At 40.2% G+C, this 13,161-nt stretch overlaps 1 protein-coding gene across 1 annotated transcript in view; it reads right to left on the bottom strand.

Moving 5' to 3' along the window:
• The window catches only part of Slc9b1 (solute carrier family 9 member B1), a gene marked incomplete at its 5' end in the record, with an annotated part of 27,643 nt that overhangs the window by 11,389 nt on the left and 3,093 nt on the right, over positions 1-13,161 (bottom strand). Inside the window, 4 exons of the mRNA XM_005357430.2 lie at positions 6,177-6,352; positions 9,621-9,748; positions 11,117-11,259; positions 12,490-12,660. Coding sequence (XP_005357487.1) covers positions 6,177-6,352; positions 9,621-9,748; positions 11,117-11,259; positions 12,490-12,660 — 618 coding nt within the window. The remainder of the gene's footprint in view (positions 1-6,176; positions 6,353-9,620; positions 9,749-11,116; positions 11,260-12,489; positions 12,661-13,161) is intronic.

Genomic DNA, 13,161 nt, shown 5'->3' with positions numbered 1-13,161 from the left:
AACTCAGGACCTTTGGAAGAGCAGGCAATGCTCTTAACCACTGAGCCATCTCTCCAGCCCCCGCCTTCTCAGGTTTTTAAGTGAATTTAGTCCATCACGTTGGGCACCATTTTGTTAAAAGCTTCCAGAATCCACTGCTGAAATTGGGGTTCCTTCTAGAGAAAGGATGGGGGGAGCTTTTGTGTCCCTACTTAGCATACTCAGTCCCTAGCCACATGACAGATGACCAGCAGTCTAAGTTTGAAGGAAGCTGACTGCTTGTACTGGAGCCTGAGCTTTGGATTGGAACCTGTTCTGTTCCATTCCAAACACTGTTTGTCCAGCCCTAGTGTACAAAAGCGACCCTGCAATTGGCGCAGCCCAGCCCGCCAATCTTACTACAACATACCAGCAGCCCATCCCCAAGCTGGCACAGGGCTGGTAGGTGGGGAGGTATCCCACTTACTACTTCTCCATTGAAAGGAAGAGAGAAGACAGGGGCAGTTTGGAGAAGGCCTAAAACATTAGCCTTTGTCTCACCTGCTTCTAACCTGATACCCAAGTACTGTCAAGAACAAAGGAGAGGTCAGAGATAGACTCCTGGACCAGAGAGCTTTTGAAATTGTGCCAAGCATACAAAGGAAAAACACCAGTACCTTGCAGATTTTTAGAAAATATACGCTGAAGAGGAGAAGAATCTCCAAATTCATTTTATAAGGCCATTAGGACCTTGATGCCAAAGCCAAACCTACAGTGAGAAAACTATCCAGTGATGAGGGGGTACCAGAAACCAGAGGCCTTGACCCAGACCAGAGACTCACGGCAATGAGTATTTGCTAGTAAAGCCGAAAGGACCAAAGGATGTGCTATGTGACACACCAATGCCACCAGGACAAATGAAGAGGTGTTGAAAAGATGGGAAGGAAGGCAAAGAGTCTTTTCTCCTTATGCTTTGTTCTGTTCATGCTTTTGCTTGTTTGCTTGCTTGCTCTACTGTGTTTTCTTTTGGGGGGGTGCTGCAAGGGTGAGGGGAGGATGAAGGGGGACCGAGGAGATGAGCAGAATTGGAGTGTATGATGTCAAACTCCCCAAGAATCAATAAAAAAGTTAACTTTTCAAAAAAGAAAACTACAGACCAATATTCCTGATAACTATGCAAAAATCTTCAATACAATACAAATAAACTGAATTCAACAGCACATTGATTGGATTATACATCATAATCAAGCTGGATTTAATCCTGGAGTGCAAAGTGGTACACACCCTGGCATGCTTTTCCACACGCCTCCCCCTCAACACAATGACATACAGAGAGAACTCTAACATTTACCCCCCAAACCCACAACCTGTCAAGAATTCATCATCAAGACTAGTAAAGTTGAGTGCTGCAAAATCAACACTAAGGCAGCAGCTACTTCACACGTTAACAATGAAAACTTGGGACTCATTTTAAATAGCATGAAAAGAAACAAGGGGTAAGTGTGATTAAGGAGGGGAAAGGCTTGTGCTGAGGCAAGTTATAGACCTATAAGTGGAAAATATATTTGTGCATGATTAGAGGATTCAATATAGTTATGATGTTTATGTGATCATGCTAGTTAAAGAAACTTCTTTATTCTATGTGATTCCTATCAAAAATTCTAATGGATAGTTCTTTAGAAATTGAAAATTTATATAGAATGTTGAGGGACAGTGAAGAACCACATACTAGTGATCTTAATGCATGTGCAATTTGACATTTTGTTTTTTCTATGAAGCACGGTTGGAACTTAGTTTAAGGCTTAAGCACAAGGGTTAAGAGAAAGAAGGCACCCAGAGGAGACTAAGCCACACCCAAGAGCATGGGTGTAGTCTTCTAAAGTAGAACCCAAATGTGTGTGGGTATGGACACTTCTAAAAAGAGCTGCAGATATTCTACTTTTGACTTGAATTCTGCATATTCCATATGTTGAACAAATTTCAGATGCTTGTTAAGTCATGTGTGTATCTTCTTTCAGGTCTGATCTCTGCTCTTTTAGCATTAGTCATCTGCAAACACCCTAATTTACCTCTCTCAATTCTGGAGAGCAAGAAGTCAGTATCAAGACACCAACAGCTCTGGTGGCAAAGGTCTCTTCCTCACAGCCACCTTCCCTGTGGTCTCCTGTGTGGGAGAGCGCCAGTCATACCTTTCACGGGGGCCTGAACAGCATCCATGAGGACTGCCCTAAGCCAAAGCTTAGACATCTCACTGGGCGATAGGTTCCAGAATCTGATTTCTGGAGATACATAACTTTCAGACCGCAGCAAAGGGCTTTGTTTTTAGCCTGAGGCATTTCCTTCTTCTTGGGTTATAGTTCTTCCACATAATCTGCACATTATCAACCTTCCAGTGATGGCATTCTCCAATTTCTAAGTGCCGTGTTTCCACTTGGTTTGGTGTGGCACATATATCTTTAAGTTTGATATCCATATTATATCAATATTTGTTTTTATAGCTTGTGATGGTTAGCATTACATCAAAGAAAGTATTGCCAACTTCAGGGTCATAAAGCTTTTCCTGATTTTACTCTTCTGAATATGGACACCTAGTTTCTTCATCACTGTTTGCAGAAGAAACTTTCCTTTCTCCATTAAGAATCCAGGAGTGGTAGTTCACACTTTTATCCTAGCACTGGGGAACCTGAGACAGGAGAATTGCAGCAAGTACAAAGCTAGCCTGGGCTATGCAGTGTTTGTGATAATAAAAGTTAACAGCAAACTAATTTAGATTATGTATAGAGATGACAGGTAAAAACTGTGGCTGTCAACAGTGATGGAGAGATGGTTCAGTACGTAAGAGTACTTGCTGCTCTTGCAGAGGATCTGGGTTCAGTTGCCAGCACCCACACAGAGGCTCACAACCATCTGTAACTCTAGTTCAGATGATCCAACACTGTATTCTGGCCTCTGTGAGCACTGAACACAAATGGTGCACAAACATACATGTACACAAAACATAAATATACACATGCAAATGTGACCATCTGAGTTCAATCCCAGGACTCAAGGTGGAAAGGCGAGAAACTGGATTTCTCATTATGGCTCAATGGCTGGGACACACTAATCTTCCAGGGCGGAAAGTTGTCTTTAGCATTCACAGTGGGCAGCTCACAACTGCCCGTGACTTCAGTTCCAGACCCAGTGTCTGGGCTCTGAGGGTACTGCACACATGTGGTACACATAAGCAACTGTGATGCCATAAACAATTAGAGACTAACTGTTAATGGCACCTCACTCCTAATAGCCAGTTTCAAAGACAAGTGGCCTTATTCAACTGACTACCTCAACATAATGAGTTGCCTTCCTGAACTCTACTAAAGTATTAACTCCATACAAATGGCCCAGAGACAAGGCCAGATAACTTCTCTTAATTGCTATATGAAATGAAACATTCCCTCTCAAGGGTATAATACTTTCTTATTGAGAATTAGCTTGATGTCCTTCTGGTCATACTTCTGGTAAATAATTTTATTCATATGCTTTGGGCTCACGGTACTCCTGCTGACAGAAGTATGGTCAGGGTTCAGTGACTTTTATAAGAACTTTGGGAGCAGACTAGGAAGATGACCCTGTTAGAAAATGCTAGATAACAAGCCTGAGAAACTAATTGGCTCCTGTGCACCCATGTAAGGAACTGGGCATCTGTAATCATAGTAATGAGAAGGTGGACACAGGAGGCTCTCTGGAGCTCACTGGCTAGTCAGCCTAGTCAAACTGCTGCACTCCAATCACAGCGAGAGATCTTGTGGATGGCCTGCCAGCCTAGCCACACCGTTGAGTTCCAGACACACTGAGAGATCCTGTCAAAGGCAAACCAGCATAGCCAAACTATTGTGCTCTAGGCACAGGGAGAAATCCTGTCTCAACAATAAGATGGAGAACGATTGAAGGAAACATTCAATGTCAATCTCTGACTTCCACATGCACGTGTGCACACAGCTGCACAAACATGCAACACAGAAATACACAGAATACTGAGAGACAGAAAGAGAAGAAAGGGGAAAGAGACCAGGCTGGTCTCAAACTCACAGAGATCCGCCTGCCTCTGCCTCCCGAGTGCTGGGATTAAAGGCGTGCGCCACCACCGCCTGGCCTGTTTTTTTTTCAATATTTATTTATTTATTATGTATACAATATTCTGTCTGTGTGTATGGCTGCAGGCCAGAAGAGGGCAGCAGACACCATTACAGATGGTTGTGAGCCACCATGTGGTTGCTGGGAATTGAACTCAGGACCTTTGGAAGAGCAGGCAATGCTCTTAACCTCTGAGCCATTTCTCCAGCCCCGAGAAAATATTCTTACCTAGCGGGAATAACTATTACAGATTTTATTTTTATCTTTTATATTTTCAAATATATTTTCTGAGTTTTAAAGAAGAGTCAGAGTCTGGCTGGCCTTGAACTCCTGGGTTCATGTGATCCCTTTTCAGTCCTAAAATGCTGACACAGACATACTACCACACGCAGCTCTTATCCACACCACCTTTAAAACCACCTCAGTACTTCCCAGATGGAGACAACTGAATTTTAAATATTGCAGATAACCAGATCATCACTAACTGTGGAAATGCTTTCGAAAACCTTTTTAAAAAAAAAACCTATGAATTCCAAGTGGCACTTTTGAGACCTGATTTTCTTGCTATGTGTTTTCTACCCAGTTCTCCTGTGGCTGTGTCACCTGCGTCATTTCTCACAACTCCATAGACGTCTTCGGGAAGGCAGCTACCGTGCTCACATACCTTCACAGTGAGCACGGCCAGTGTTAGAATGGTGCCTTCCGGCCTTTTCTCTTTGCCACTATGGACCTTCCCAGCCTCTCACTGCAGGTCATTTTGCTCACCGGGCAGCAGCTGTGGAGCTGGAGACCCAGAGCTTTCTCCACCTGACCCCACGTTTTGCCATTTCCCCAAGCTCCAAGAAAACGGAATGGTCACCCTTTTGCCAGGTCTTGTCTAGAGTAACGTGATGTTCCAAAATTGTGACCACAGGCACAGACATTACTATGCCTCTTCAAGTTGTAGAGTGCCCTCTGGGAATGTTAAGAAGGAGCTTCTGATAGTCTGAGATGAGCAGCACATGGTGACTTCAGACAGTGGTACACTGTAGGAAGCAGAAGCTGGGGTGGAGGGGCTTCCGCTGTGATGGATAGACTGGCTTCATGGTACCTATCAACTGCATTTGCGGGCAACCATCATGAACTTCCCTGGCTGTCTTTTCCAAAAAAGAAAACTGTTAATGTCTCCTGACCCAACCCTGGAAAATGGAGCATTCAGTTCATACAAAGACTCATCCGCCATTTCATCCATCCAGAGGCAGTGGGGAAGATGCCAACCTCCTTTGCAAATTGCTTGTACTGGCAAAGCTGAATGGTAGGTGCCAGCTGGGTTCCCATCTGTCTCCTCAGGAATGTTTTGAGCATACTGCCTCTCCAGGGCCTATAATCAACTGTCAATTCCAGCGTATTCTTTCTGAACTTGACACAATTGGCCACACTCTCCTTGTCTGTGTGGCTCCAACACTTACTATATCCAGGTTCCCCTGGTAGCTCTGGTTCTTCTCAGCAGTGGTATAGCATGGGCTCTCCTAGCACCAAGGACAGCAAGTGACAGGAGGCTGTTCCCACATCACTGAGGCCAGGGCTCTTTGTGAGGCCAGCTCTTTCTTTTAGAGTGTCTGTAGTGCTGCCAAGACCAAATGTCACCTTGCAAATCTGAACTGGTGTAATAAGGTTTTGTCTTAACACTACCAAAAAAGGCATACTGTTGTCCCAAATTTGTATATTTGAACTGTTTTAATATCAAGCAACCTGTTGTCAGGATAGCATAAAATGTATATTTCAAAAACACTTAATCAATGTATTAGTAACACTGTATACTGACAAAATCCCAAACCACCAAAAACAGATAAATGGCAAGAATGCAGATAATCAAATTAATTGAAAAAGTTCAGTATTAAAATGAAGTCACTTTGTTAAGTACTATTTAGGGGCACTGGAGAATTCATTTTAAATTTTAGAATTAAATTTTAAATCCATTGAAGCATCTTACCTGGTCAAGATGAGCTTCCTATGTAGAATAAAGAGATATTAAAGTCTTGGTTAATAAATATAGGGGAATGCCAGACACCCAGCTTATAGAACTACAAAAAAGGATGTTAGTGAAACATTTTTTTATTTACCCGAGGAAAAGACTATGCTCAGGAATGTGTTGAATCCAGTGATGGCCGCAATGTCATCCATACTGCTAGCAGCCACTAGCAAGGTTGGAATGCCTTTATCAATACCATATCCATTTTCTTGCAACAACAGCATGGAGGGAACGACAACAGCAGGAGAGACAGCGCCTAGAACAAAGCTGAAAGGCAGACTTTGAAAACCCATCCATTCTTTTAAGCAATTAATGTTTTGCGGTCAGTTTTCACGTGGCATCATTCCACTTTTGAGTAAGGCACTGTGCATGTCGTTTAGCGCTGAATAAAAGTTCACAGAGATGTGTCTTAAGAAACTGAACTGAGCACAAATGCATGTCTCCCCTCTATCTGTGCATCATTTAAAATGAATATATCAATACAAAAAGAAATTTCATAATGCACGTAGCAGACAACAGGAGAATCCCCAATGGGTAAGAAACCAGGAGTATTCTAGCCAGAGGCAGATGAGGATTTCAGAAAGAAAACACAAGCCTGATGGTCCAGCATTGTTGCAGAGGATACTCTACACTTTTAAAAGCATCCTAACCACACATAGTAGATACTCTAAACTTTTCCATAGCAGCTGCACTATTTCATAATCCCCTGGCAGAATACAACAGACCCAGACTCTCCACATTCTTCTCAGTATCACACACATATACTGGTTAGCCTAATGTATGCACAATGATATATTTTTTACTTCCATTTTTTAATACTTATAGAGGACAAGATTTTCAGATGTTTGTTGGCCATTTGTATATTTTCTATGGATAAATGCCTTTTACACACATACATCTTTAAAACAAACAAAATCCTCTTGAAATGCACAAATTATACATATGTGTATATATATATATATTTCATTTTCTGTAGAACAGCAACAAGTAGCTAGAAGTTAAAATAAAAAATTTTACAGGCGTTTTAAAACAAAAATACTTAGGAATCAACTTTAAAAGTATGTATAATATCTATAATAAACATCTGAAAACTATAAAACATTGCTTGAAAAATTAAGTAAGACTCAGTTGGGCAGTGGTGGTGCATGCCTTTGATCTCAACACTCGGGAGGCAGCACTCTGAGTTCGAGGCCAGCCTGGCCTACAAAGTGAGCTCTAGGACAGACTCCAAAGCTACAGAGAAACACTGTCTCAAAAACCAAAAAAAAAAAAAAAAAAAAAAAGAAAGAAAAAAAGTAAGATTCAATTAAATATATAGGTTAAGTCACGGTCACTTCTTTTGATATGACAATATCACTTGGTGAAACTGTTATATATCTCCTGCGCTTAAAGGAATTAGACTTGAATTATGTATTTGGAAGTCAATAGCTTATAGATAGAATTTGAAATCATTAGACATTACAGAAGAATGAGAATAAGAAAAAGAGAACTAATACTGGTCCTACATAATTCCTTTATTTAAATGCTAGAAGGAAAAGATATCTGTTAGGGCAAAACAGGAAGAAAAGTTTGCAAGTTAGCAACTCTTATGAACTGAACTCTTTCTCCATCCTCATAAATTCGCATGTGAAATTAACCGTCAATGAAGCTAGATTCAGAGACAAAGCTTTTTAAAACCTATTTAAAGTTAAATGTAGTCATAAGGGTGGAGCCAAATCAGTGAGGACCAGTGTCTCTTAAGAACAGAAAGGGATCCCAAGGATGCCTATGAAGAGACACCAGGTCATACAAAGATTCAGGAAGGAGGTGATAATCTGGAAGCCAGGTAGAGGCCTCAAGAGAAATTAAAACTGCCAACATTTTCTTCTTGGCTTTCTAACCTCCAGAACTTTAAGAAATGAACACTTGCTGTTTTAGTCACTAATTCTTTAACTAGTTAATAATGGAATTAGAAGGCAAGTCACATGTTAGGAGGAAAGGTTCATAATGTATATACTAGATGAAAGACTTTGGTCTAGAATATAAATGTAGGGGGCTGGAGAGATGGCTCAGTGGTTAAGAGCACTGGCTGCTTTTCCAGAGGCTCTGGGTTTGATTCCTAGAACCAACATGGCAGCTCACAATCATCTGTACTTCCAGTTCTAGAGGATCAGACACCTTCATCTCATGTGGGTATGGCAGGTATGTAAGGCCCAGATACATGCAGACAGAAGATCTACTCACATAGAAAAGATTATACATAATTTAAAATTCAGTAAGAAATCAAGGAACTTAATTTTTAAAACTGTCAAAAGATTTGAACTGGCATTTTACTGAAGAAGGTATATGAATAGTTCCAGTGTATAAAACAATGCTCAGTGCCAGTGGTTATCAAAGAAATAGAAGTTCAAGGCAGAGGACCACTTCCAGTCTCTAGAAAATGTTGCATGGCCGGGCGGTGGTGGCGCACGCCTGTAATCCCAGCACTCGGGAGGCAGAGGCAGGCGAATCTCTGTGAGTTCGAGGCCAGTCTGGTCTACAAAGGGAGTTCCAGGACAGGCTCCAAAGCTACAGAGAAACCCTGTCTCAAAAAACCAAAAAAAAAAAAAAAAAAAAAAAAAAAAGGTTGCATGCAAGTAAGCAGTGTCAGTGTAGAGGCCGTGATGCCCTGTGATCTTCCAGACCACAGGTATAATCAAAGGCAGTTTACATGGATGTGAGAGAACAGGTAAGACTGGGCTGTAGCTTAGTGACTGAATATTTGACTCATATACCTGAGACAGTGGGTTTGATTTCCAACAGAGATATATGTGAGCATGTGTGCGTGTATGTATGTATATATGTATTGGGGTATTTCTATTTGACAGTGAGGATGCAATGCGAAAGTTTTTTTTTTTTACAGATAGGACTAGAATGTGTAAGCAGAGCAAGAGTTAATGAAAAGTCAGGAGCTACAGACAGTAACTCCAGTCTTGAGGAATTTTGACATGAAGGAATAGATAACAGAGAAGAGAAATGTGGCCCTACATGGAGAGAAAAAGTTTTGTGTTTTTATCACTTTGAGAATAGAAGTAATTTTATTTATTTGCCCATTAATAAAATCTCTCATATATATGCAATACAATACTGTATGGAAAAGCAGTCATTTGACATACTGAAAGTCACAGGCAGACAACACAAGAGAGGGGATAAGCTGAGGGACTGGACTATGTGTCACTCAACACTGAGGAACATTACTGTTTGTGAAACTGACAGCAAAATCTTTCTCAGAGTTTGGATCTTGCTATGAACCTCTGACTGGCCTTCATCTAACTATGAAGCTGCCTCAGCCTCCCTAGTGGGATTCCAGGAGTGTGCCACCATGCCCAGCTGGATCTCGTAGAAGTGGAACATGACTCTATCTTCCATCAACTGATTTTCAAGGATCCTAGTCCACCCCTGGTAAAATGATTTTAATGGAGATCTTGGCTATACAATATTCAGAGTATCCAAAGCATCAACAAAACACACTTAACTGTGTAATTTCATGTTATGAGGGAAGGGAGAAAAATATTACCCTAATAGGAACCCCCATTGCCAAGGAAACTCCATAAGGAAGTGGGAGAAAAAAGCAGCTGAACACGCTTCTACGAGACACGGACCAAATGACAACCTCAAACAAACTGCCTTCAGATGCTTCAAAGCCTGGAATAGAAAAGGTTGCATTTAGACAAATTTACAAAGGCCAACAAGAAAATAATCAACTAAGCGAACATTGTAACACAGCATTTCTTTGAAGGCTGGCAACTTCACACTTGCGAATGTGCTTTTACAGAGACTTCCAAGACTGACTTCTCTCCCTGATTAGTTCCACCTTCTTTACTATTCCCCTGCACACTACAGTGATATTAGTCCCCCCACCTGTTAGTGGTGAACTATTTTTTTAATATTTATTTATTATGTATACAATATTCTGTCTGCGTATATGCCTGCAGGCCAGAAGAGGCCACCATACCCCATTACAGATGGTTGTGAGCCACCATGTGGTTGCTGGGAATTGAACTCAGGACCTTTGGGAGAGCAGGTAATACTCTTAACCTCTGAGCCATCTCTCCAGTCCCAGTGGTGAAATATTTAATTTAATAGTAATAATAAAAAATACTAACATATCACAGTAAGAAAATTAATCTATTTGTTTGAAAAATAAATACTTTCCTATGTTGTTAATGTTTCAATGATGTCACAAGTGATAATTATTTACTCTTGGTACCAATTTCATTAAATCTATACATGCTTTCCACACTTGGTTCTGTAGCTATCATATCCATGACTAGTCCCCTTTCAATAATTCAAACGGATTTTTGATCTCCAGGTTATACTGTTTCAAAAAATATTTTAAGACAGCTTTTCCAATAATGCAAAGTTAATCAGGAACGTATTTCTAGTTAGTGATAAGACAAATTATTGACATTTTAATCTCTCTTTTAAAACAGAGAGACAAGGAAGCTTTTATAGGATTACCTTGTCCTTTCTTAACTGCAAGCAAACAGCCCCCACGGAAAAGTTTCTCAGTGAATAGTGGTCCTGCCTAAGGTGCATCTATTTCCAAGCATGTTACTGAGTTTCATCACTAATAGAGATCTTATATCATAGTGATTTTTCTCTTCATATAAATAATGATGGCTGGAAATAGAAATTATGAAACCAGTATTTTGGTTAAGTCTTTGATTAATACCTTAGGTTTATATGCAGACTCAGACAGCTATAACAAAAATTCTAGTTCTTTTTATTTCTGTTATTTTCTTTTTTAAAAAAATGGTTATTATTTTATGATTTATTTATTTTTACTTTATATGCATTGGTATTTTGTCTGCATGTATGCCGTCCAAGGGAGTTAGATCTCTGGAGGTAGAGTTACAGGCAATTGTAAGCTGCCATGTGGGTGCTGGGAATTGAACCCAGGTCCTCTGCAAGATCAGCCAGTGCTCTTAACCACTGAGCCATCTCTCCAGCCCCTTCTGTTATTTTCTAATATGTAAAAGAATTTTACTCAAAACTGAACAGGAAACTTACTTCTGGGTCCAGTCCAAGCCCAGCTCGTATTAGGATAATAGTAAGAGCAGTATTTCTTAAAACTGAAGACCATGTGGTAGGAATATGGACAAACTCATAAAGAAACGGGACATTCCTGATGGTGAAACCAGCCAGTAACATCCCTAAGAGGGGAGGGGAGAAAAAGAAAGTAGAAAACAAAGTATATCTGATTAAGTCAATGTTTCCAAGAGAGATCCATAGGGGTAGGTTGCATCCAAGCAGAGGAAGTGGGATGGATACAGGAATGTGAACCACAGTAAACAATTCAGTGATGCTGAGACATAAGGCAGCAAGGATGCAAGGGCAGACAATAGGCAGAAGCCAGTTTATGGGAGGAGTCTTCTCTTTGGCAGAGTCAGGGGCTATGGCATGCTTTCCTAGAGAAATTGATGTAAAAATCTTGTAGTTTTATGTGTTGGTCTTGGTGAATTCGTGATAAAACAGGCCACAGAGACCAGTAAGAAGGACATGTCAATGTTCATAGAGAAGTAGGAACAGCCCCAGATGAAGTTGTGGAGGAGGGGGTAAAGACTCAGTGAGTATTAAGAGAGGTTTGGGTACAAGGGTATCATGCATGTTAAATAATACTGAGATAATCTCTGCAGATGACACTTTGACTATTTAGATGTATTGATTACTTAGAAGACATCTGACCTCACAAAAAATTTTCCCACTAATTTTCCTGTCCACCTGGAGAGTCACAGAACAAAAGGATAAAGAAACAATAGATAACATAGGAGCGGCAGATGGTAGACACAATGCAGATGCCCACACGGCGTATTCAACTATCAGAGGATATTAGTGCCCCATTCATCATAATCGCCATAACATGTGCAACACATTAGCTACATGACATGTACAAAACTTCAGCCTTTTCAAAGTTTTCTTTCTTCTAGAATGCATTTTATTTTATTTTATTTTTATTTTTTTGGTTTTTTTTTGAGACAGGGTTTCTCTGTGGTTTTGGAGCCTGTCCTGGAACTAGCTCTTGTAGACCAGGCTGGTCTCGAACTCACAGAGATCCGCCTGCCTCTGCCTCCCAAGTGCTGGGATTAAAGGCGTGCGCCACCACCGCCCGGCTAGAATGCATTTTAAACTAAGCTTAAAACTTACTAAATAATAAAACAACACAAATCATATAGAGGACTCTCAAATTATTTTCAAAAATAACTATAAAAAATCTGTGTGTGGAGAATAAACCTATATGAAAAAGTTACATAAACACATACAGTAAATACACATAATTAGAGGCTATATACACATTATAAAATAAAACAATGTATCCAGTCCAAGTAGAAAATGTTCAAAATTTACAAACAGTCAACAAAGAATACAGCTGATTATATACTTACCAATAAGAGGTGGAAGGGGGGGCACTATAGGTATTCTAATGACTTCTAAGATTTTCCCCCCAAGAAAGGCACTGTAAAAAATAACTAATAGTCCAAATAAATTTCCACCAGGGAGAACGTCTTGACCAATAAGGGACCAGAGTAGAATCCATAATATAATGAGCATAACTCCTGAAATATAAAAAATTTACATCTATATAGACATAAATACATGTGACCAAAATGAATTTTATCAAATATATTAGTATGCAGACTTATATAGCTGTGCACAGTGTAGATTAATATTGAATACTGTTAATAGTTAGTTATTAAGATACATTTCAGAGTCCCTATTGGTTTATAGAACAAGTCTTAAGCAAATGATTTTTTTTTAAAAGCATTTTAAGGGGGCCAGGTAAAAGTGCTTGCCATAAAATCCAATACTCTGAGGTCATTCCCTGGATTGACTGAAGGGGACAATCAGAACCTTCCCCACAAGACTGTTCCCTGACTCAATACATGTGCCATGGTTATTAGTGGTCACGCTTATACAAATCACGGCTTTAATCCCAGCACTTAGGAGGTAGAGACAGGCAGATCTCTGTAAGTTTGAGGCCAGCCTGGTCTACAGAGCTAGTTCCAGACCAGGCTCCAAAGCTACAGGGAAACCCTGTCTCAAAAAAAAAAAAAGAA

This window comes from Microtus ochrogaster, chromosome 21, assembly GCF_000317375.1.
Source record: "Microtus ochrogaster isolate Prairie Vole_2 chromosome 21, MicOch1.0, whole genome shotgun sequence".
NCBI classification, from domain to species: Eukaryota; Metazoa; Chordata; class Mammalia; order Rodentia; family Cricetidae; genus Microtus; species Microtus ochrogaster.
The sequence above is the reverse complement of the archived record's forward strand: the minus strand, read 5'-3'. Positions and strand labels throughout refer to the sequence as shown.